At 42.4% G+C, this 26866-nt stretch overlaps 1 protein-coding gene across 1 annotated transcript in view; it reads right to left on the bottom strand.

The window, feature by feature from the left end:
• Nucleotides 1-26866, bottom strand: part of LOC118386647 (serine/threonine-protein phosphatase 2A 56 kDa regulatory subunit alpha isoform-like) — a 109209-nt gene that overhangs the window by 17225 nt on the left and 65118 nt on the right. The window contains exons 3-8 of the mRNA XM_035774359.2: nt 17028-17129; nt 16805-16897; nt 5053-5183; nt 3661-3720; nt 3017-3125; nt 2074-2127 (exon numbers count right to left, since the gene is read on the bottom strand). Of these exons, the coding sequence (XP_035630252.1) occupies nt 2074-2127; nt 3017-3125; nt 3661-3720; nt 5053-5183; nt 16805-16897; nt 17028-17129 (549 nt within the window). The remainder of the gene's footprint in view (nt 1-2073; nt 2128-3016; nt 3126-3660; nt 3721-5052; nt 5184-16804; nt 16898-17027; nt 17130-26866) is intronic.

Raw genomic sequence — 26866 nt, 5'->3', positions numbered from 1 at the left:
ACTCAGGAGAGAGAAAAAAACTCACCCAAATGTATAGCCCCATTGGAAAATATAAATGGACTGTTTGAAAGGCCAGCATCTTCACTGTTGGCGTTGAGACTGGTGTTCTGTGGGTACTATTTAATGAAGCTGCCAGTTGAGGACTTGTGAGGCGTCTGTTTCTCAAACTAGCCACTAATGTACTTGTCCTCTTGCTCAGTTGTGCACCGGGGCCTCCCACATGCGCTGTTCTGTGAAGGGAGTAGTACACAGCATTGTACGAGATCTTCAGTTTCTTGGCAGTTTCTCGCATGGAATAGCCCTAATTTCTCAGAACAAGAATATACTGACGAGTTTCAGAAGAAAGGTATTTGTTTCTGGCCATTTTGAGCATGTAATCAAACCCACAATTGCTGATGTTCTAGATATTCAACGAGTTTTATTGCTTCTTTAATTAAAACAACAGTTTCAGCTGTGTTAACAAAGGGTTTTCTAAAGATCAATTAGCCTTTTAAAATTATAAACTTGGATTACCTAACACAACGTGCCATTGGAACACAGGGGTGATGGTTGCTAATAATGGGCCTCTGTACGCCTATGTAGATATTCCATTAAAAATAATCTGTTTCCAGCTAAAATAGTCATTTACAACATTAACAATGTCTGCACTGTATTTCGGATCAATTTCATGTTATTTTAATGGACAAAAAAGTGCTTTTCTTTCAAAAACAAGGACATTTCTAAGTGATCCCAAACTTTTGAACGGTAGTGTACACACACACACACACACACACACACACACACACACACACACACACACACACACACACACACACACACACACACACACACACACACACACACACACACACACACACACACACACACATATATATACAGTGCCTTGCGAAAGTATGCGGCCCCCTTGAACTTTGCGACCTTTTGCCACATTTCAGGCTTCAAACAAAGATATAAAACTGTATTTTTTTGTGAAGAACCAACAACAAGTGGGACACAATCATGAAGTGGAACGACATTTATTGAATATTTCAAACCTCTTTAACAAATCAAAAACTGAAAAATTGGGCGTGCAAAATTATTCAGCCCCCTTAAGTTAATACTTTGTAGCGCCACCTTTTGCTGCGATTACAGCTGTAAGTCGCTTGGGTTGTCTCTATCAGTTTTGCACATTGAGAGACTGACATTTTTTCCCATTCCTCCTTGCAAAACAGCTCGAGCTCAGTGAGGTTGGATGGAGAGCATTTGTGAACAGCAGTTTTCAGTTCTTTCCACATATTCTCGATTGGATTCAGGTCTGGACGTTGACTTGGCCATTCTAACACCTGGATATGTTTATTTTTGAACCATTCCATTGTAGATTTTGCTTTATGTTTTGGATCATTGTCTTGTTGGAAGACAAATCTCCGTCCCAGTCTCAGGTCTTTTGCAGACTCCATCAGGTTTTCTTCCAGAATGGTTTTGTATTTGGCTCCATCCATCTTCCCATCAATTTTAACCATCTTCCCTGTCCCTGCTGAAGAAAAGCAGGCCCAAACCATGATGCTGCCACCACCATGTTTGACAGTGGGGATGGTGTGTTCAGGGTGATGAGCTGTGTTGCTTTTACGCCAAACATAACGTTTTGCATTGTTGCCAAAAAGTTCAATTTTGGTTTCATCTGACCAGAGCACCTTCTTCGACATGTTTGGTGTGTCTCCCAGGTGGCTTGTGGCAAACTTTAGACAACACTTTTTATGGATATCGTTAAGAAATGGCTTTCTTCTTGCCACTCTTCCATAAAGGCCAGATTTGTGCAATATACGACTGATTATCCAATAAATGTCGTTCCACTTCATGATTGTGTCCCACTTGTTGTTGATTCTTCACAAAAAAATACAGTTTTATATCTTTATGTTTGAAGCCTGAAATGTGGCAAAAGGTCGCAAAGTTCAAGGGGGCCGAATACTTTCGCAAGGCACTGTGTATATATATATATATATATATATATATATATATTATATATAACTTTTTCTTATGGGAACCTAGTGTCTCCATAGTAGATTGTAAGGAATGTTAGTTAGTTAGTTAGAGTACCGGCTCAGTGAGGGTGGGGTCCTTCTCCAGGAACTGGACAACACAGTAGGCCAGCTGAAAGGACAAAGAACAGGCAAGTGAGCTTACGTATTTAATGTTAACAGAAACATTCCAATGAGGTGTGTACTATACACAGAGTGTATAAAACATTAGGAACACCTTCCTAATATTGAGTTGCACTGCATTTTCAACTCAGAACAGCCTCAATTCGTCAGGGTATGGACTCTACAAGGTGTCAAGCGGTCCACAGGGATGCTGGCTCATGTTGACTCCAATGTTATGTTATGTTTGCTGGATGTCCTTTGGGTGGTTGAACCTTTTTGATACACATGGGAAACTGTTGAGTGTATAAAATCCAGCAGCAATGCAGTTCTTGACACACTCAAACCGGTGATCCTGGTATCTTTTACCATACCCATTCACCCTCTGAATAGCACTCATACATGTCTCAAGGCTTCCTTCTTTAACCAGTCTCCTCCCCTTAATCTACACTGATTGAAGTGGATTTAACAGTTGACATCAATAAGGGATCATAGCTTTCCCCTGGTCAGTCTGTTATGGAATGTTTTGTACACTGAGTGCATACAACCCTATCAGAGCTTTCAAGTGTATAATACGGCCTCTAGAAGGCACTGTTATCCAATGCTTTTTTCAGAGCACAGTTCATTTTAGTTCAGGAGTTATGATTACACAGGCTTCTACATCATCTACTGTTCAAAAAGACTGACCTGACAGAACAAATGGCTCGCTAAGCTAATTACTATGTCATAATATTGTATAACATTGGACCTAGAATTCATTTTAAACCCATATAATGCCAGTTACATTTCTCAGATTTAGATAAGTGCTAAAAACAGAAGAGCGGTTGTATACTGAGAGAGAGTAGTTAAAGCAAATTCTTAAAATGGGTTATTTATTGATCTTGTATAAGGTGTTTGGTTACCTGTGCGTGGAACAGGGCCAGTCCTTTGCCGGTGTGCATGGGGATGAGCACCTTCATCAGGAACTGCTTGTGTTCCGCCTTCAACGGCAGTGCAAAGCCATTGATGATGCTGCAGATATACAAATACAACACTCATCGCCTTGAGAAGCAAACACGCATGCATGAGAGACTGTACACACACACGGGTGGGTGGTCTGAGAGGCAGAGAGAGTTGAGTATTCATAGGTAGAACCAGGGAGACATTTCACCGTGGAAAAAAACAACAAAGCTTCATTTTTCTTTTAACAGGACGCGCCCCCAGATGACCTTAACTCAAATAGTTGAAAAGGACAGAGGTCAGCAGTGCAACTGAGATTCACAGAATTCTGTGGTGTTAAGATGTTAACAGCAGAGCAGCCTGTAGAAGCACTCAAGGGAACCTCTAATGTAGCGATTTGAGTAAATCAGGTAAAATTGAGATATTATGGCATATGAGTGTACAAGGTTTCATGTCCTAGTTCCACCTAATACAATGTCATGTGCTTGCTGTGCTACTGCAGTTTTGTGCAACATGCAGCTAGAGTCAAAGATGCTTGATAACATTACTATATGTTGATTTTGTCGATGCATCCTTGAAATCACACCACAAAAACCTCTGGACTCACCTCCCCAGTATCTCCAGGAGCTCGGCCACTCCATTGAAGTGATCGGTCTCGTAGATGAACCTACCAGAATCAGACAACACAAACCACAATCAAACTTCAAATGACTACACAGAGACTACGGTTCTGATTGGACACAACGGAGCAGAGAGAGAGAGACAGTGCATTAGGAAGGCTAAAATGGCTCCCTCTGCTGACTTTGATGCTCACCGAGTCGAATCACAAAGTGTAAAAGCTGTGAAATGTGCTCAGCCACTGTAGTGCTCCTAACCCAACTAACACCCCCTACCTCATTTGCAGAAAGCAGAGCAGTAGACCCAACAGCCCAAACAGAGCTCCCCCCCACCACCAAACAATGATTTTTATTTTTGAGTGACCCATTTTGGGCTCTCTGGAAGCCGTTGGTACAGCCCTGCCAGTCAGACTGTGCAGTGGGCATGGATGCTCTAATGGAGCACTTGAATGCCCTCCGATGGCATTTTTAATCCTGGCGGCAGATGGTCAACGTTGAGTGGGCTGCTCCCTCAATCAACAAGGAGTAAAGCGTTTCTCTGTAACCACAGCAACAGGAATCTCTGCACTGCTTCTGTGTCTCATGATTATTTAATTATTTTTCTATACTTGAGTAATGTGAATGGAGGTACAGTTTTGCTAGTGTTCGTGACTTGAGATGAGACATTATGTTTGGGGTTAGGAGTGGAGCCCGAAGGATTGAGAAAGGCTCAACATCATTGCAATCCAAAATAATGACTCTACTGTCATCATAGCACTAGAAAGTCTGAAACTATCCATTATGAGAATCCCATTTGACTTTTGACCCTATGACCAAAGGACATTTCCGCTGCACTGACAACAGATGTGCTGTGGGGTCTGACAGAGATAGTCTTGATAATTTCCCATCTATCAGTTGTCCGCAAGCCGCTGCTGCTGTTTCTGTCTGAAAGAGCATGGCTGGGAAAGCCTGCCAAGGAAACTCACAGCAGCACAGTTCCCCTTCTCAGCCAGGGCATTGACAGAAAGAAGAGGGGAAACTAACTGACAGGTGTGGGCTTTCAGAGACATACGGGTGGTTGCAGTTTGAAAGGAGGCGGTGGTCAGTGGTGGCATTGTAAAAGGAGCCAACTGGAGAAAAACACAAGGGTCGTATTCATTCGGCAACAAGCGGAGGAAAATGGACTGAAACACGGCGGGACTACCTGAACTCTTCCAATGAGTTATGCTAATTTCTATTCCGTTGTGAAACGTTTTGCTACCGTAGGCCCTAATGAATACGGCCATGAAACTTTTATGGGCTGAGCTGCGGGGGGTTTGAACCCAGTTTTAAGGTTCCCTGTGTGTGTCTTTGAAGGATGCCCTGCTGTTTGTTCCGGTGAACGAGGGGCACTATTCACTCACCGCAAGAAGATGTTGTTGATCTGCTTCCTGATGAAAGCCCGCAACCCTAGGAACTTCCCGTAGATCCGATGCAGGACAGTCTTCAGGAAGTCCCTCTCCCGGGGGTCCTCACTGTCAAACAGTTCCAGGAGCTGCCATGGACAAAGAGGAGACAGAGAGAGAGAGAGAGGGACAGAAAAAGAGGACGACTTATAGACTACCTTCCCAGTGTCATTCCCAAAGCTAGAATAGAAAGTTGTTTCTGACGGCTCTGTCTCTCTCCATGGTGACAGTGGTGTTTAGCTTAGATTTTATTTTCTAGATGCTGTGCAAAGGTCCTCTGTTACCAAAATTGTCAACAGAAACAAATAGAAGCCTAAACATACAAAGGTCCAAGTCACACCTACAGAGGGTGGTATAAAAAGAAAATAAACATAATTTAAAGACAGTTTCAACTAAAGCTTACAACCTCTATCATAAAATGCAACACATATAATCCACTATATGCCTGCTAGTTGTCATTTAAGCAAAGAGTGGACATAATCCAATCATATCTTATTGCAGCCATCGACCACTTTTATAACATGCACATGTAGACACCATATTGTATATAGATACAAACCCTTGGCATAGAAAAAGGCTATTTCCATCCTTCAGTATGAGTCATTAGTACTATAACGTTACTCTTTAAAGGAGCGGAGCCGTTTAGAAATATGCCACTGAGCTCAGAGGAATAGACTAGCTAGCTCTGATCTCGGGAGGGTCCTAAAATGTGGGCTTCGTCTTTCTATTGGGTTGCCAGCACCACAATGACAGGGTCGCCATTCCAGCAGAGAAGTGCCACAATTACAGTCCTGCCTTCCTCCCCCAGCCTGACACCAAACGCAGCACACTCCCCTGTTGCAGACAAAGATACTACGAGGCTTCATCCCAATACTATTCATGGTTTCCTTTGCTAATGTACTTACTGTAACCCTGCACTGATTCGACAGGACTCCATCAAGTCTGTTTAAATCAGCGAGCACAAGGAAATAGGCCATATGAAAGGATGCTGCTGCTTAGTATTATTGGGATGTGTCCCCTTCCAGGCTGATTAAGCTATGCAGGAGGCCAGGGTCAATATTCAATCACCATCAATGATAATCAAGACCCGACCAGTGGGATTTCACCCAGCGGCTAATGCAGTTTGTCCTGAACTTGACCTTTGCTATGTCTGTTATGTTACAGCAGCATTAGGAGCTGAGCGGATGGTGTTCATCCGAACATATGCTCTGTCCTACAAGGTCACCCAAGAAGAGCCCCATGTCTCTTACACAAAGCGCCCAGAGGGACACTTTACTGTGAATTAGTCATTGTCAATCTACACGTTTCACAGTATGAAGTTGAACTATAAAACATTCTGAGAGTAGAGTGGAATAGAGACTACTATTACACGATTGGTGCTAATGTGCCAAGTCAACACGTCTTAGCACCAAAGAAAACAAGACAGTACAGAACGATCCTATCCAATGTTGTGTTCAGTAGTGCACACCGTAGCAAAAAGTTTTGTAACAAAAATTCTATGTTCTCACTAGACAGGTACTTAAGTAGCTGCCTGTTTCAATACATTTTCTACATTGCAGAACACGACCCAGTTGTCTTAAATGCCGCCTCCCATGTCCTCTGCCTCTGACAATGTCAAGGCACCAGCTAGCACAGCGGTTTCTCTTAATTGCCTTTGGCAACGTGTTCAAACACAGTACGGCTGCTTTGAAATGAGTCAATCAGTGCACAAAGTCACTCTGACATTACGGCCTGTGTTCCAACCAACCTCCAGCAAGGTCAATTCTGTCTGCAAAAGTGTAGTTACTGATGGTTCAACTGAAATGACGAGGTCCCCCCCCCCCCTGAACAAGCCATTAGGTTTCTAAAACCTACACTCAAAGTATAGTTATTTTCTCTGCAGATCTAAGACTACCTGCAACTGAAGATAAAAGAGGCAAAGCAAAGAGCTACGTTCTGCTAAAATTCATAGAAAGCACGTGTTGAGCTCAATTTAACACCTCATGATATCGATCGGGAAGCAGAATAACAGATTTATGTTTTTGTGTCAAGCCCCAACACCCACCGGGACCAGGTTTGAAGGAGAATGCTGCATAAACAAAATGACTGGTCCTCATCAGGTCTGTTTATGTGCAGCAGCACTCTCTGAGAGAAGCTTACAGAAAGGTGTCGAAAACTTATCGCACCCCCGGCTGTGTGTGTGTGTGCTGTGCGTACACACTATGCACATGCATGCATTTGAGAGAGGTGTGGAAATACTTATTATGGGTGTGCTATAATGCATGTACAGTCTACACTGTAGCTGTGTGCAGTACATTTATTGAAAAGGCCGAGAGAGGGAGGGAAGGAGGAAGTGGGTCTGGAGCGGCGACATAAACAAGCGAGGTGTATCCACGGGGAGGTCGTGGCCTCTAGTGCATCCTTCCTCTCTGCCCCGGCTGAGCCTCAGTCTGTGCTCCAAGGTGAAAACTGCCCGCCTTGCCTGCCTGCAGCTCTCTATCCTTTCGCTGCCTGCACTTGATGTGACGGTACAGTTAAATAATAACCTCCCTGCATGGGAACGGCTCAATCAGATGCACCACTTGTGTCCCAAATGGCACCCTATACCCTATTTAGTGCACTACTTTTGACCAGAACCTTATGGGCCGAGGTCAAAAGTAGTAGGGAATAGGGTGCCATTTGGGACACATAAAAAGAAGACTACTCAGTGGGTTCTCACAGAGAAATATCTGCCTGGACAGGCTAACCATGCATTAGGAGGGGGGAGAACAGAGGAAACGCATGGAGGCCGTAAGTGTTTTATCTGACCTGTTACACTGTAAGTGTTTTATGTTTGGCCAACACATAGGGCCTCTCCTAAGAGGTTCACAGCATACATCTAATGATAGGGATTAGACTCACACAAACAGCCTCTTTCTACAGTCCGTATCCTAACCTATGTTATATACAGGGAGCAAATGCAATACTGGTTAACAATACCTAAAAAGGTACAAAATTGCATGTGTGCGCACACACCCAAACCCGAAACAGTGTAAAAATAGAAAATGTAAAAAGTGAGAAAGGGAAGACAGAAAGAAAATGCTAATGTAGGCCTACTTTGAATGCATGACTCATAATAGATTTCAGTTCAGTTCAGTTCTAGCACAGCGATGCATCTTTTGAAGCGACTAAATGACTTGTTCAACAGCAAAGGGCCTGTTCAGGTTCAGGATACGGCCGGGGCAGCTGAGAATAACTCCTCACTAACACCAGTCAGTCAGCAAATCAGCCAGCCAGTCGGTAAGAACAGAATGTCCCGAGTGATTCCCCTGCCATGTTGTTTGTCCCATCAGGCTCGTTCTCCCAGTCCCCTTGCCCTGACAAGCACAGAGCTGAGAGTGAAGACATGGGCATTCTGATCCTACCACAGCAGAAGCCTTTAAAGAGCGACTGCCTCTAAAAAACAACTAATCCCTTTGAAAACGGCCTATGTGGCATCTAGTCAAACATGTATTCTAGTGTCAAAATGAACTTCAAAGTGTAAGTAGGATCATTTAAGTCATACAATCGGTCTCATCTAAAAAACAGGGTTGGGTTTGGATTACAATTATGTCAACAAATCATGCTCCCTTTTGTCAAGCTCCAAGTGCATATCACCCGTCCACCCACTTCTCGTCCCTTCATTGAATGGGGCTCCCTTGTTTCTGTTACGTCGCCTCAAACACATTTAAAGGATCGGCGTCGGCATGCCCTGCCAAAAGATCCTGTCCTGCGGAATAGGTGGTTGGAGTTCGTTGGTCCCCAGTGGTGGTGAGTGTACCAGTAGGTAAATCATAGACTGCTGGTTATGTACTTGTTGATAATCAATATCGCTAGCTACCTGACCTTAGCCTACCTCAATACAACTCAGATGGCTTGGAAACACCATAACTTCAATCTTTCGTCATGATAGTGATGTCGCCAGATTGACTTTAGGTGCAGTATAACTTTAGCCAGTTAACATGAGCGTGGCTAGGTATTTTTGACGAACTTTGCTAGTAACGGTAATGACAACATTGCCATCTCTCGAAAGTAAATTTGACGACATAATACGGCAAAGTTGTTTCCGACTAATTATTTGCCTACTTTAGCAATGTAATCGTATTTCCATGCCACTAAGTTAGTGCAATTTAGACGTAACCGCCACAGCCTCTGAGAGACACAAATAAATATGGGATGCATCTATGGTGGTACTAGCTAACTAATGTCTGACTACAACAGCAACCAACATGCAGCAACAGACCCAGGGACATAACAAAACATGTCACAGTAGGTTGCATAATGTAACAGCGTCACCAGCCTGAATCTAATCCAATCTGAATCCAGTCAGTCTACATCCGTAAAGCATAGAATTAGCTTCCAAATGAGATTATGTTATTTCTCGACCTATGTTGATAATTGAGGGATGATGACAATTGTTGACTTTTTCTGTTAGACAACGTGCACATTTGTGTGCCCGACTGATCCCCTGGTCATGAATGGATGCAGAGACCTACAGAAAGAGCAAAGGTGGGTATCATAGCATGTCCAGCAATGTGATTGAAATGGTTTAGCGACCTCCAAAGATAATTCCCATCAATGGGGCTCTGGTAAAGACCTCACCTCTTGCCTGCTAACCAACAATTTTTGCTACGGAGAACAGAATTAGGTAGGTTTAGTCTGACCTGTTCAAAATTCAACATAGTATACGTTTGTGTGTCAGATATCACCTATCCCTAACTGCCATTGGTAATAGAACAGTGACTGTGTGTATGCGTTTACACATGCATGAGATGCAGAGAGACGTGTCTCAACACATCCCACTATGAGGTGATTACTAATACAGTACAGCACAAATGTTCACTAATAGCAACACCCGTTTCATTCCATGTGCCACTGATGACCTCTGCTTATACTTCAACATAGTACCTGTTTGTGAGTCACTGCCATTGGTTAAAAAAATAAAAACGTGACTATGTGTTTATGTGTTCCCAGCAACATGTATGGAGCCAGCACGTGGAGGTTTGCAAGATGATCTGATTAAATTCAGACTGACAGATGGGCTTGATACTGATGTCTGTGAATGGAGAGAGACTTAGCACTCGGTATTAACGTTTTACTAGACAACTTTTACTTGTATTGCCTTGCATTATTGAATTGATTGGTATCAGTCAATATGGGGAGGGACAAACGCTGTGTATTCTGCACCAGGATCAGGGAACTCTTGTTGTATAGGGGACACTACACAGGAAGGTATGACCACTGACATGTTTGCCAAGGCAGCCCCATTACCACCAGACAAAAATGCTGATTGTCATTGTAATACAGATACTGTGCCTAAGAAACATGAAAGGTGCACATTGTTATATCAACAGAACACTGCTTCTATGGTATTATGTAAAGGGTTGTTGTTCTACATGGACTTTCTACTACATTTGAAAGTGATCAAAACACTTATTTACGTAGAATATCTACATAAATTCAGCAAAAGCATTCTTCTCATACTAGTCTGTAGGCTACTGACCTATTCAAAGCTTCCTCCGGCATCTCACCATACATGGGCCTGTTGTTATTGACCTCAACCGGAGGTTGAGGAGGTTTGTTTGTTGCGATTGAGTGGAGGGAAACAGCCCGCGGGCAAGGTTCTGACAGATGGGTGTCTTGGAGGTGTTAAGGACACGCCCAAGAAATACCCACATTATACCACACCACTAAGCCAACTCACGTTTGGCTTATGTAATGACCGCCAACATTTCTTCAGGAGCAAGCCAAGAAACAAAGCCAAATCAGCGGGTGCAGTTCCCCTTTAAGTGTATTCGGAAAGTATTCAGACCCCTTGGCTTTTTCCACATTTTGTTGTTACAGCCTTATTCTAAAATATATGAAATATTTTTTCCTCCCTCATCAATCTACACACAATACCCTGTAATTACAAAGCGAAAACTGATTTGTAGAAGTTTGCAAATTTATATAAAAAAAAAATAAGACCTTATTTAAATAAGCATTTGCTATGAGACTTGAAATTGAGCTCAGGTGCATCCTGTTTCCATTGATCATCCTTGAGATGTTTCTACAACTTGATTGGAGTCCACCTGTGGTAAATTCAATTGATTGGACATGATTTGGAAAGGCATACACCTGTTTATAGAAGGTCCCCGAGTTGATAGCATATGTCAGAGCAAAAACGAAGACATGGGGTCAAAGGAATTGTCAGTAGTGCTCCGAGATAGAGTTCCTCTGTGGAGACAGGAGAACCTTCCAGAAGGACAACCTTCTCTGCAGCACTCCACCAATCAGGACTTTATGGTAGTGGCCAGACTGAAGACACTCCTCAGTAAAAGGCACATGACAGTCCGCTTGGAGTTTGCCAAAAGGGACTTAAAGGACTCTGACCATGAGAAACAAGATTCTCTGGTCTGATGAAACCAAGATTGAACTCTCCAAGCATCACGTCTGGAGGAAGCAGGTCCCATCCCTAAGGTGAAGCATGATGGCACAGTATCATGCTATGGGGATGTTTTTCAGCAGCAGGGACTGGGATACCAGTCAGGATCGAGGGAAAGATGAACAGAGCAAAGAACAGAGAGATCCTTGATGAAAACCTGCTCCAGAGCACTCAGGATCTCAGACTGGGGCAAATGTTCACCTTTCTATAGGACAATGACCCTAAGCAGACAGCAAAGACAACGCAGGAGTGGCTTCGGGACGAGTCTCTGAATGTCCTTGAGTGGTCCGGACTTGAACCCGATTGAACATCTCTGCAGAGACCTGAAAATAGCTCTACAGCGACGTTCCCGATCCAACCTGACAAAGCTTGAGAGGATCTGCAAAGGAGAATGGGAGAAACTCCCCAAATACAGGTGTGCCAAACTTGTAGTGTCATTCCCAAGAATACTCTAGGCTGTAATCTCTGCCAAAGGTGCTTCAACAAAGTACTGAGTAAAAGGTCTGAATACTTATGGAAATGTGATCAGTTTTTTATTTTTAATACATTAGCAAAAATGTATAATTTTTTCCCCCCCTTTTCATTATGGGGTATTGTGTGTAGATTGATGAGGGGGGGGGGACAATTTAACCCATTTTAGAATAAGGCTATAACGTAATAATAATAAGTCAAGAGGTCTGAATACTTTCCGAATGCACCGTCTATGGATGATTTATTAATCTAGACACATTTAACAGTTAGGCTGTTGATTATAGACCAAATTAAGTTGTCGTTTCCTCTCCTCACTTTTCTTAGACAATTAAGGTAAGGGCTGTTTTCTCGTCTCTTAACTCAACTGCTGTCCCCGCCACATTGTTCCATGTTAAGCACATAGCAACTAGGAAAAGGTGCCAATTCAACAGCGCACTGATGTTTAAGAACAGCAAACGGGAGAAACCACATTTGTTATACGTTTTTAGTTTTGCACCATTGTTTTTAGGTAAATAACCATATACAATTTCAGTAGCACATGTCTTACTTTGAGTGATGCACTGTGCCATCCCCACGGTCTCCACAATGGATTAGTCCACTAAGACTGGAGCAAATCAGACAGGTGTCTTGTACACAATGATAGTATTTTTTTCTTTTCTACTGCTCGACTAAAGAAATCTCAGTCGAGCAACAGCCTATTGACCAAACAATCGACCAGTCGACTAAATGGGGTCAGGCCTAGATTAAATACATAAATTCTGGCTTTTTTCCCCATAATGAGGCCAGTGTCTGAATGAATTTGTTGTGGCAGAGAGGAGGAAGTAGAACCATAGAGGGACTTGAAGGTTTCTCAGAATTTAGCCACGATCCCAATCCGAATGAGCGGTTAAATAATATTAGATTTAGTCTTTCTGATTCGTCTTACACAATGATTCCTCAGTTGCTTAAAAGCTTGCCAGTCTGGGCCAAAGCCTGTGTTCCTGGTCTTGTTCCAAGCATCATCTCTTTTATGAATGACTGAAAATTCCAGAGTAAAACCAGGCATTCAATCTACCTTCAATCTTAAATTTTTTTTAAGGGAGCATGAATATCTACAATAGTATTTAAGTTCATCTGCAAAAAGGCTCAAAGCTAAATCAGGTTCAGGGACAGCTGAAATTACAATCAAAGGTCACTAAAATAAAAAAGCTTGTTCACTGAAGGTTTTAAAGTTCCTCTTTGATGACACGAGGCTTAGATTTTTGTATTCTCACATTTGTAACACAAACAACTGGGCAATGGTCACTAATGGCTTGGGCGAAGACACCAGTAGAAACATATTTCTCTGGTGTATTCGTTGAAATGAGACCAAATCAGAGTGGACTTTGAAGGATCTTTAGGGTTGGGCCGTGTAGGCTTAGTCTCTAGCTGGATCAGGTTTAGATCATTACATGCCTTTTACACTGAACAAAATATAATAGCAACGTGTAAAGTGTTGGTCCCATGTTTCATGAGCTGAAATAAAAGATCCCAGAAATTGTCCATTTGCACAAAAAGCTTATTTCTTTCAAATTTTGTTTTACATTTTTGTTTTACGTTTAAAAAGCATTTACATTTAAAAAGCATATTTGCCAAGATAATCTATCCACCTGACAGGTGTGGCATATCAAGAAAATTATTAAAACAGCATGATCATCTTGTACCGGGGACAATAAAAGGCCACTAAAAATGTGTAGTTTTGTCACACAACACAATGCCACAGATGTCTCAAGTTTTGAGGGAGCGTGTAATTGGCATGCTGACTGCAGGAATGTCCACCAGAGCTGTTGCCAGAGAATTGAATGTGAATTTCTCTACCATAAGCTGCCTCCAACGTTTTAGAGGATTTGGCAGTACGTCCAACGGGCCTCACAACTGCAGACCACATGTATGGTGTCGTGTGAGTGAGCAGTTTGCTGATGTCAACGTTGTGAACAGTCTCCCATGGTGGCGATGGGGTTATGGTATGGTCAGGCATAAGCTACGGACAATGAACACAATTGCATTTTATTGATGGCATTTGAATGCACAGAGATACCGTGACGAGATCTTGGAGGCCCGTTGTCGTGCCATTCATCTGCCGCCATCACCTTGTGTTTCAGCATGATAATGCACAGCCCCATGTCGCAAGGATCTGTAGTCCATGCAACCTATTATGTGACCTATTATGCACATTATTATTCCTGAACTAATTTACTTGCCATAAGGGATTGAATACTTATTGGCAGAAGACATTTCAGAATTTCCTTTTAAATTCATTTGTACAAATTAAAAAAAAACATCATTCCACTTTGACATTATAGGGCCTTGTGTGTAGGCCAGTGACCAACATATCAATTTAATACATTTTTTATGTAAAGGGGTGTGAATTCTTTTTGAAAGCATTGTACAACGCCTGGAAATATTTCAAGCCAATTGATGCTTTAATTTAATCAAAATGAATATTTGGGAAAATATGACACATTCAAGGCTTTCATGTTGATGTTTTGGTAGAGGTTTTGTCCAGCATCAGCAGACTCACAGGAAGCCGTACTGTGGTGACAACACCTCCGTAACTACGGTAATGACAGGGCTGTACTTTCTTCCCCTCTGCATGCACTCACATACTGTAGTGCACACACACACACACTCTTTTGAAGACTATCAATGAGCTAAACATTCGCAGAGGGATGCAATTTGCCCCAGACAAACATTTCTAAAATAAATACTTACTGCTCACCAAGATGAAATTAAACACATTCTAACCATCAGTTCCACTGTGAGCATATCGATATCATACAGTCCCTCTCCCATGTCAAGTTCTGTCTCTAACAAGCTTACAGAGACACAGGGGAAAGCACTGACACTACAAAAAAATAACTGGGCTTGTTCTGCCCTCCCTCTGCGCCTCTTCCCGAGCCTCTCTCTGACCACAGTCCCCTTTTCTCTTCCTGCAATATAAACAGGGAGCTATTCAAAGCTCCCCACGACACCACTCGCATCATGGAAATTTAGCCTGAGCACCTCGGATGCTGCAGCTCAGCCAACATTCCAGGCCATAGTATTAATCCCCGTTCGCTCCCTTGCCCTGGGGAAAGCAGGATGGCTCGATAAATACGCACGGCACAGCCCCGGTAGGTTGCTCCTGCAAGGGTGAGACTGGGTTGTATTCACTAGGACACATTGTAGCAAAACGTTTAATTACAAAATGTGAACACCTGCGTTTCTTATTGACAGATCAGTTCGTATCTCCAAGTGTGTCTGTTTTCTACCATTTGGTGCCAAATTAATATGACGGTATAGATCCTGGAATACCAAGCCGAAAGCATACGAGGACTATCTGTCACCATGGCAGACATAACCATGACAAACTAGGCTAAATGCTGAGACTGACACTGAAGAAATGTAGAAGTTGTTGTAAGATGACATCCTCCAAAGGGACACCACATGCCTCCATCAACTGACGTTCAGAAGATGTCATGGTAAAATAACTGGTTTTGATAACTGCCAGGAGATATAATCAAAACATTTTGGTCTTTCATACTCTGAACTTGATGCTCTCGAACAAAAAACAGGAAAGGAAGTTTGTGCCGTTTTCGATTAAACTAAATCAACATGACCGCTTAAAAAACAGATTCATTTCTCAAATGATTATCCAAATCCGAAGAGTAGATGTTTAGCAGTCAGTCTGAGGCTTGTAATGCTGCCAGGCCTGTCTTTTTGGGTCTGTGTGTACACTTTAGTTCCACATAGAACTAACACAGTAAACAACAGGAAATGAGTCTCTACAATATTTGGTGAATCAATACAATAGCTTTGGGCAACACTGAAAGACCAGGGGTGTATTCGTTAGTGCACACTATTAATCAAAATTGGGATCCTTAAATGTTAAGAAAAATCCCTAACCAAAAATATATTGGGCATAGATGCAGAAAGAAACAGCATAGTGGGTCAATTTCCAAAACAACTAAGAGCGATGAAGTGCAAGGCTCAGCGTATCTCAATATCCGAGCATATTCATTGATAATAGGCCCTGCTTTATTGAAGTTGTGAGACATAGCATCCCAAGAAATTGCGAGATACAGCATTACAGCTTTTGATTGCTGATAAGACAGGCCTTAGTACACGGTTCTGACTGTCTGCCTGGTGGCCGATATGCCTTTACTGTGCCCCTCCCCTCTCTCTCAGTCCCTCGCTAGCTTGGTATGAAAGATGCAAGTATTTTGTTTTCTCCGAAGTGAGGCAACAAATCAGTCTCCTCTGTTCCCAAAACACTGAATCTTAGGAGACGATTCTTAGGAGTCGATTTCTCCACCCCTACGTCGTCATCGTTAACAGTTGGAAAATGGCAGAGAAAGGTAAGTGACAGCAGCAAAGTCCTGTATGGTAATACTTTTGAGAAGTTAAATGAGAAGGAAATGCAAACTTTCCAAGGTGAAATTGAGGTACAGTAATTGTAGTACAGGTGCAATGCTTAACGCTCTGAATTCACGTTGAATTCTATTAATGTTTCTTATCGCCTTAACTGAAAACCGATAATAAAATGGCAGTTGAAACGTATTTTTTAAATGGTCTGTTTGGAACATCCCTATACACCATAGCAAACACAGCAAAACGTTTTTCGACAGAACACATTATGCAACAAAAACAACAGTTTCTTTATTGGTCAAGTTGAATGTTTTCGGAAATTTGCTTTCTATTGAATACACCCCTACTGATGGTGATGTCATGTGACCATTTCAGTGACTGACGATGACGGCATGAAATCTGAGAGGATAAGGGTCATTAACAGGTCAGTGTGACATCAGATGCGATGCTTACCTGCAGCACAAACTTCTGATCAATGTAGCGCTTGGCGATGCTGGGCTGAAAGTCTGGGTTCTCCAAGAATCGTAGAAGGAACTCATAGACAAGCTGGAAAAAGTAAATAAAATACAAATCTATGAAAAGGTACATGAATTGTACATAAAGCTCATACTAACAGGTATAAAACATACATAAAGAAAAGCTAAGAAGAGGTCAAATTAAAGTGACATGGTTTTACCTGTATGTGTGGCCATGAGGCTTCTAGAGTGGGCTCGTCCTCCTCTGGGTCAAAATCGGGGTTGTCACTAGGCGGAAGAGTCCGCAAAATGTTGGTGCAGATCTGTGAACAAGAAGACATTTAATGAATACACTAAAACTGCAAGAAGGGACACGAAAGCACTTTTCCAAAGGGAAAACTTTCACCCACTCTCTATGGCAAGCAAACCATAGATTTGGTGAGCTACATGAAATTCAAAGATTATACAGGTGTTTGAGGTATTACACGGTTTATTCATTAAGTTTCCACTCATACAATACATAATGAAAGAAGAACCAGAATGGTCTTTCCGAAGATATTTCATGTCTAATGCAGTTTGGCTAGCAGTTACAGTCAAACTAAAGTCTAATTAAGAAATAAGGCCCGAGGGTTGTGGTATATTCAAGCAATAGGGATGTAAGGATTCACCGATATGCAAGGGTTTCCTAGTCGATCACCAAACACTTCTGTAAAAAGTTTTGCACAGTTTGGGGTAGGTGCACTTGATTCAGCCGCCCTGTACGCTGGGCAGTTTAAGTGTTCATTCTGAACCATATAATGAGTCTGAAGGTACAAACTCCAGCTATCATGCAGGCCCGGAGAGAAAAGCAAGTGTACCTATAGGCCTACGGCTGGCCAATCAAATAGCTCAGATCACTGTGTCTGCAGCTTTCACTAGCCCACAGCGAAATTGATAGTCGTCTACTGTGTAAAATAAAATAAAAACATGACTAGAGAGACTGTCAACAAATACAGCAAAGCGCTGCTGTTTTTATGAGTTCATGTTTAAGATTTCATTCAGCACTGTCAACACTTTACAAGCCATAAAACACCATCTCCCTAGCCACTCACGATATCGATAGACTTGCGTTGTTATTAGCAGCGCGTTTCTAATATCGAGGAGTATTTCACGCTCTGTGATCATACGAGAACAACAGTAATACTGAAGTGTGACATGACTCATCTCTCCCTCCCTCCTCCGAGACTGATCAGAAGCATCTGATGGTCAATGTAGCGCTTGGCGATGCTGGGCTGCATCAGATAGATGCAGTCCAGTAAAAAGTATAAAATAAAATAGATGCAAATGATTTAAATTATGCCTCACAAGTAATAAAACACATTCTATATTACCAGGGTGATCATATATAATTTTACATTGGTCAGAAAATAACAACATTGGCAGGGCAATTCAAGAATAACTTCTATGCAGTGATCATGTATTGAGCCTATAGCCTACTGCACAGACCTCATTGCTACAGAACTGTTTTTAATATGTTAATGTTGCATGGGTTTACATTTTTTAAGCCTCATGTTTAAAAGAAATCTGAGCATTCAATCTCAGCCTGCCTTTTGGTTCAGAAAGTGATCTCGGCTCAGAAAAGGTTGGTGACCACAGGTCTAAACCATTCGATTATGAGACGGGTGAAATACAAAGTTGTGCTATATTTTCATTGGCTTTGTCATAGCAAATTTTTTAAAATAAATATTGATAAATTACTAGCTCGAACACTTTTCATCTGCAAAAATGACAAATTAAATAGTGGGTGATGAGATCATCACATGGATTCGTTCTCCGAATCAAACTGAATCGTTTCAAACTAAAACGTCTAGTTTCTGTATCGTATCGGACCCCGTGTATCTAGATACGTATCGAATTGTCTTGAAAGATAAAGATTCATACCCCTATTAACACTAGAACCGCCTGGCCTTTCAGTATATAAGTAACTGCTGAGAACGTTGCCAGAGTCCACTTTTGCATGTCATCCTGCAAGGTGCGCAAACATAAGCACCAACCCTTGATAAATAGTTAATAAACTATTGTAAAGGATTATTTGCATAAAGAAATATATTAATGACAAGAAAAAAATATATATGTCATTTGTTGATTGTATTGGACACTATATTGTGCCCTTATACCTGTGCCTTTCCACATTAATCAAATCTTGGCTTCTTTTTATGTTTTGGGTCCACAGCACAGGTTCAGGGTTTTGTGTGAACATGCCCCACAAACAAATTGGTTGCATTGCAGTTTTCATGGGCCTTGTTTTCGTGTACACCTGCCGACTTGATATTGTGTCTTCTTTTTCCCGGGTGGGAGCTGTGGTGCTTGGGGAAGCGGGAGAGCAGGTCTCAGTTGGCTCAGTTCTGCTTTAACTGCGACGAGGCTCAGGCGGATGCTCGAAGTCAACATAGGAATCAGATAAAGAATAATCGATTTCAAGCTCAATATCCGATCCTCCATCCGACTCCAATCCCATCTAAATTCTGCAGCATTTGCAATGCGGTCAGTGTGTCCATTAGTTTGGTTCGGCTTGCTATTGTGAACTACACACGTTGTATGTTGTTCTCGGTGTCTGATTTGACTCTCTGAGGAGAGATTATATAGGCTACCATTTCCTGGCTTTCATAATAAATTAGAGCGCCTGCCCACTTCTCTTTATCGTTACAGTATTGTTCTAAATTCAATTATCCTCTTCACCTTCATCATTTAGATCAATCAAATTTAAAATCACCCTCTTCATCATTCAGTTCATTGAAGTCACATGCACCATAATCAGTTTCTATTTGGTTTACCGCCCATTCATCCATTCACGACAAAATAGCATATTTTAATTGTGTTTATTGTGTAAATAGTTTTTGGTTAGTAGCCAGAGCAATCAATGCCACTGCGCGAGTGGTCATGTGCTGACTGCAGGAATTTCGCATTATGAAAAGTGTATGCTAAAATATGAAAATACTACATGTAATTTCTCAAAATAGATATCTATCTTATCTCTATATTGATTTATGTCCTATGGATTTGAGAAGAAACGTAAAAGTGAGTGTCGGATAGCCTTCATTCTTGCCTAGCTGAAGTGATGCTGTGCAATTTTCCTTGTTTTTTTTACCTATTTTGTTCTCTGGCCTCAATTGATTTAGCCAGATAGCTAATGATTAGCATTAACGGCTAACACCATTTATTTTAGACACTTGCTAAGAAAAGACAAATTGTTTACAGACATTACGATGCATAAACTAATAAACTCAGCAAAAAAAGAAACGTCCCTTTTTCAGGACCCTGTCTTTCAAAGATAATTCGTAATAATCCAAATAACTTCACAAATCTTCATTGTAAAGGGTTTAAACACTGTTTCCCATGCTTGTTCAATGAACCATAAACAATTAATGAACATGCACCTGTGGAACGGTCATTAAGACACTAACAGCTTACAGACGGTAGGCAATTAAGATCACAGTTATGAAAACTTAGGACACTAAAGAGGCCTTTCTACTGACTCTGGAAAAACACCAAAAGAAAGATACCCTGGGTCCCTGCTCATCTGTGTGAACGTGCCTTAGGCATGCTGCAAGGAGACATGAGGACTGCAGATGTGGCCAGGGCAATGTCTGTACTGTGAGACGCCTAAAACAGCACTACAGGGAGACAGGACGGACAGCTGATCGTCCTCGTAGTGGCAGACCACATGTAACACCTGCACAGGATCGGTACCTCCGAACATCACACCTGCGAGCCAGGTACAGGATGGCAACAACAACTGCCTGAGTTACACCAGGAACGCACAATCCCTCCCTCTGTCCGCAATAGGCCGAGAGAGGCTGGACTGAGGGCTTGTAGGCCTGTTGTAAGGTAGGTCCTCACTAGACATCACCGGCAACAACGTCGCCTGTGGGCACAAACCCACCATTGCTGGACCAGACAGGGCTGGCAAAAAGTGCTCTTCACTGACAAGTCGCGGTTTTGTCTCACCAGGGGTGATGGTTGGATTCGTGTTTATCGTTGAAGGAATGAGCGTTACACCGAGGCCGGGATCGATTTGGAGGTGGAGGGTCCGTCATGGTCTGGGGAGGTGTGTCACAGCATCATCGGACTGAGCTTGTTGTCACTGCAGGCAATCTCAACGCTGTGCGTTACAGGGTAGACATCCTCCCTCATGTGGTACCCTTCCTGCAGGCTCACCCTGACATGACCCTCCAGCATGACAATGCCACCAGTCATACTGCTCATCCAGGGGGGTAGGGTTCCTGCAAGACAGGAATGTCAGTGTTCTGTCAGCGAAGAGCCCGGATCTCAATCCAATTTAGCACATCTGGGACCTGTTGGGTCGGAGGGTGAGGGCTATGGCCATTCCCCCCAGAAATGTCCAGGAACTTGCAGGTGCCTTGGTGGAAGAGTGGGGCAACATCTCACAGCAAGAACTGGCAAATCTGGTGCAGTCCATGAGGACAGGATGCACTGCAATACTTTTTTGATTTTGACCCCCCCATTTGTTCAGGGACACGTTATTCAATTTCTGTTAGTCACATGTGGAACTTGTTGAATCTTATGTTCATACAAATATTTACACGTTTGTTCAACCTCTCGTATCGTCTGAGATCCCTAAAGATTGGAGACACTCCAGACCCAAACTGTTACAGACCTATATCTATCCTACCCTGCCTTTCTAAAGTCTTCGAAAGCCAAGTTAAACAGATCACTGACCATTTCGAATCCCACCGTACCTTCTTCGCTATGCAATCTGGTTTCCGAGATTGTCATGGGTGCATCTCAGCCACGCTCAAGGTCCTAAACAATATCATAAGCGCCATCGTAAAAGACAGTACTGTGCAGCCATCTTCATCGACTCTGTCAATCACTGCATTCTTATAGGCAGACTCAACAACCTTGGTTTATCAAATGACTGCCTTGCCTGGTTCACCAACTACTTTGCAGACAGAGTTCAGTGTATCAAATCAGAGGGCATGCTGTCCGGTCCTCTGGCAGTCTCTATGGGGGTGCCACAGGGTTCAATTCTCGGGCCGACTCTTCTCTGTATATATCAATGATGTTGCTCTTGCTGCGGGCGATTCCCTGATCCACGCAGACGACACCATTCTGTATACTTCCAGCCCGTCCTTGGACACTGTGCTATATAACCTCCAAACGAGCTTCAATGCCATACAACACTCCTTCTGTGGCCTCCAACTGCTCTTAAACGCTAGTAAAACCCAATGCATGCTTTTCAACCGTTCGCTGCCTGCACCCGTACGCCCGACGAGCATCACCACCCTGGATGGTTCCGACCTAGAATATGTGGACATCTATAAGTACCTAGGTGTCAAGCTAGACTGTAAACTCTCCTTCCAGACTCATTTCAAACATCTCCAATCTAAAATCAAATCTAGAGTCACGCCGCCAAACTTACCCTAGTAAAACTGACTATCCTACCGATCCTCGACTTCGGTGATGTCATCTACAAAATGGCTTCCAATACTCTACTCAGCAAACTGGATGCAGTTTATCACAGTGCCATCCGTTTTGTTACTAAAGCACCTTATACCACCCACCACTGCGACCTGTATGCTCTAGTCGGCTGGCCCTCGCTACATATTCGTCGCCAGACCCACAGGCTCCAGGTCATCTACAAATCCATGCTAGGTAAAGCTCCGCCTTATCTCAGTTCACTGGTCACGATGGCAACACCCACCCGTAGCACGCGCTCCAGAAGGTGTCTCACTGATCATCCCTAAAGCCAACACCTCATTTGGCCGCCTTTCGTTCCAGTTCTCTGCTGCCTGTGACTGGAACGAATTGCAAAAAAATCGCTTAAGTTGGAGACTTAACTCCCTCACCAACTTCAAACATCTGCTATCTGAGCAGCTAACCGATCGCTGCAGCTGTACATAGTTTTACCTACATCTTCCCCATACTGTTTATATTTATTTACTTTTCTGCTCTTTTGCACACCAATATCTCTACCTGTACATGACCATCTGATCATTTATCACTCCAGTGTTAATCTGCAAAATTGTAATTTTTCACCTACCTCCTCATGCCTTTTGCACACAATGTATATAGACTCTTTTTTCTTTCTACTGTGTTATTGACTTGTTAATTGTTTACTCCATGTGTAACTCTGTGTTGTCTGTTCACACTGCTATGCTTTATCTTGGCCAGGTCGCAGTTGCAAATGAGAACTTGTTCTCAACTAGCCTACCTGGTTAAATAAAGGTGAAAAAAAAGAAAAAGAACATTTGAACCCAGGTCTGGTGTATGGCCCTACCTATAAAATGCTGGGTAAATACACATAAACAAGCCCAACAACCAGTGGTAGCTTCAGGTTCAGTGAAGAGAGTCACTCTAGTCACGAGCCACAGCAGCCTGGCCTTTCACAGGAAATTACCTACACATGGACGTGTTCACCGCCTCCTCGAACAAATAAATAAGGAAAATCGATCACTGCCACAGACAGACAGCAGAGGACAGAACATTAGTCCTCTCTCGCCATCTCCCTATCTCTCCGTTTCCATTACTCTCTTTCTCCATATTTGAAGTTCTCAAATGGTGCATGAACAGTGCTGGTTCCGTATGCTTTTTGCACAATTTCTGCTCCCACTATTTTTAAAAGGCAAAACCTGTTGGGGAGCAGCAGTGTGTGTTTGTGGACTACTCGGTACTGTACGGTGCTGAGCCTGGAAGGCTTTCACTTCAGGGCTCCCGAGACCACAGATTACCTTCTATTTTTAGTTTACTTTCACTTGGTCTCCTCAATCTTGGGACTGAAGGACTAGTTTCCTTTGCAAAACTAAAAATGACGGACATGCCTAATTGAATGTAGGGAAAGGGGATACCTAGTAAGTCACACTAACTGCATTCAACCGAAATGTGTCTTCAGCACTTAACCTAACCCCTCCGAATCGGAAAGGTGTGGGGGGGCTGCTTTAAATTGACGTCAACGTCATTGGCACCCGTGGGAGCAGCTGTTGTTGGGGGTTAACTGCCTTGCTCAAGGGCAGAACGGCAGGTGTTTCCACCTTGCCGGCTCGGGGATTCGAACCAGCGACCTTTCAGTTACTGGCCCAATGCTCTTAACTGTTAGGTTATCTGTAGTCTAGGATGCATAGAAACAGTTTAATGGTATTCAGTCACAATCATTTGTGACAAGGCCTGACTAACACTACACACACACAAAAAGATAATGCAAATATGCAAGAAAACTTAGTAAGAGTAAAACCCTGGCATGATCTAAAGACCAGCCTGCATTGGCACGATGCCCATTACCCAGTGGCAGCCCAATCCCTATAATCCAGAATAGTGTTTGTGTGTACTGTATTTGTGTGTGTTTGTGCGTTTATGTACATAAGTGCTTCTCTGTGTATACTAGTGTTCATGTGTCTGTGTGTTAAAGACAGCATTTATTGTAGGGTGTTTAGGTAGACATGTAGCAGGGATAGTACTCATCACTCATTTCTAACAAAGCCTATTCGAGATGGAGCCTCGCTACAGCATAATTTAGAGCAAATCATATTCATGCTGTGCTGCATGAACACAATTGGCAGTAAGTTACAGAGGTGGTGTAGTACAACTTCCTCTTTACTCGATTATGACTAAGCATGTTTCAATACAATAAATCTACCGTGGCGATGGGTAAAGAATAATTGTACCAAAATGGAAGGTAAAAATGAATCCATTAAGGATTAATTTTTCTGCATCAGCCGCATCTCCCTATTAAAATTCTGTGCATGCTGGAAACAAGGTTCGGAGGCAGGTCATTGCCATAACAATCACTGCAGCTCTGCTTTATTTTTAGCTAGAAGGGAAATTGGAGAGTGACACAACGACAACAGAGAGGCTGGCAAGATTGCTACTGTTCTGCACACGGTGTGTGTGGCTGAATGACAACACCCAATTACCTATTGTCAGCCTGACAAGCCACACAGCTCTAACGGGGTAAAAAATGAGTAAAATACATTCTTCAACTGACAGTAAAGCAAACCTTTGAGGTGGTGAAGAGCTTTCGATGCAACTTGCCATTTCCACTACTAACCGTATACCTAGGGTTTAATGGAGTACAAAATCAGCCTTCGGCAGATGTGGCCAGATATCACACACACTGAACCGTACATTGAATAAACTAGCCTAATTTGAATGGCACTGGCAACGGCCATTAAACAACATGCAACACTAAACATATAAGCTCTGTAATACGATTTAATATTTTCATGACAGGCAGAGCCCACTTCTGGGACAGGCTCCCAGAGTGCACAATACACCACACTACAAAGATGGCATATGTGATTAGCTGGAGCTAAATAACAGCTTGGGTTTCTTTTGATCTCCTGGGTGTAAAAAAAAAAACGCTGAAGAGTCCTTTCACTGGCCGGGGTTTGTTGGACACATTGTGCTGCATCTCACTGCCTTGGTGGAGGAGGTGGGTGGATGTTAAAGAGTGAGCAAGAGTGTGTGGTATTGGAAACAAATGAGATATTTTTATTAAGGGAAACATGAGAAGAAGAAAAAGAGAAACATTGGAAAGTGGGAGGGAGGAGACGAATGGGAAAAAAGGAGACTAATGATTTAGACTAGAGACATTACAGTCCCACTCTGGTGTTCAGATGAGCAGCCCGCCACAAATCCCACCCACTCTCACACACAGACAGCGTGATGAGCAATAGTATGGGGGAGCAGAGAAAGATACAGGAGTGGACTTCAGGACTTCCACATTGTGAGCTGGTATTTTTAATACATTTCCTTTCATAGGATCATTTTTCTACTCTACAAATAGAAATGTATTGGAAGTGTGTACATTACTTTGGCAGTGTTACTCAGCGAAAATGCACCAGGATTCGCCGTTAAGCCAGATTTGTGTTTTTCACGCAGAAAAGGAAAGATAAAAAGCATTTAAATTATGTCACTGTGTTTTGTGAAAGCAGATCTAAAATGCTTCTTATTGTCAATTCTGCTAGGCTGCAGTCCGGGTTCGCTCCCAATTATGAATGTGAAAGGACAAATGCTGTGCTTCAGTTGCACTTATCCACTTGAATGAAATATCTTTGCTCTCATCATTTTTCAGAACAAGAAAAGACTGACGAGTTTCAGAAGAAAGGTCTTTGTTTCTGGCCATTTCGAGCCTGTCATCGAGCCCACAAATGCTGATGCTCCAGACATTCAACTGGTCTAAAGATCGCCAGTTGAATTGCTTCTTTAATCAGACAACAGTATTCAGCTGTGCTAACATAATTGCGAAAGGTTTTTCTAATGATCAATTAGCCTTTTAAAATGATCAACTTTGATTAGCTAACACAACGTGCCATTGGAACACAAGAGTGATGGTAGCTGATAATGGGCCTCTATAATAGTCATTTAATACATTAACAACATCCATACACTATATTTCTGATCAATTTCACATTATTTTAATGGACCAAAAATGTGCTTATCTTTCAAAAACGAGGACATTTCTAAGTGACCCCAAACTTTTGAACAGTAATATATAATACATATGTGGGTGTGTGTGTGTGTATAATAATACACACACACACACACACACACACACACACACACACACACACACACACACACACACACACACACACACACACACACACACACACACACACACACACACACACACACAATACTACTGTTCAAAAGTAATTCCAAGAGTGTGCATCAAGGCAAAGGGTGGCCACTTTGAAAAATCTCAAATCCCAAATATATTTTGACTTGTTTAACACTTTTGGTTACTACATGTGTGTTATTTCATAGTTTGGATCACTTCACTATTATTCTACAATGTAGAAAATAGTAAAAATGATGAAAAACACTAGAATGAGTAGGTGTGTCCAAACCTTTGACTGGTACCGCACGCACGCCAAAAATATAAAACAACATGCAACAATTTCAAAGATTCTGCTGAGTTACAGTCCATATAAGGAAATTAGTCAATTGAAATAAATTCATTAGGCCCTAATCTATGGATTTCACATGACTGGGCAGGGGCACAGCCATGGGTGTGCATAGGCCCAGCCACTGGGAAACCAGGCCAGGCCAATCAGAATGA

The sequence above is a fragment of the Oncorhynchus keta genome, chromosome 8 (genome assembly GCF_023373465.1).
Source record: "Oncorhynchus keta strain PuntledgeMale-10-30-2019 chromosome 8, Oket_V2, whole genome shotgun sequence".
NCBI classification, from domain to species: domain Eukaryota; kingdom Metazoa; phylum Chordata; class Actinopteri; order Salmoniformes; family Salmonidae; genus Oncorhynchus; species Oncorhynchus keta.
The sequence above is the reverse complement of the archived record's forward strand: the minus strand, read 5'-3'. Positions and strand labels throughout refer to the sequence as shown.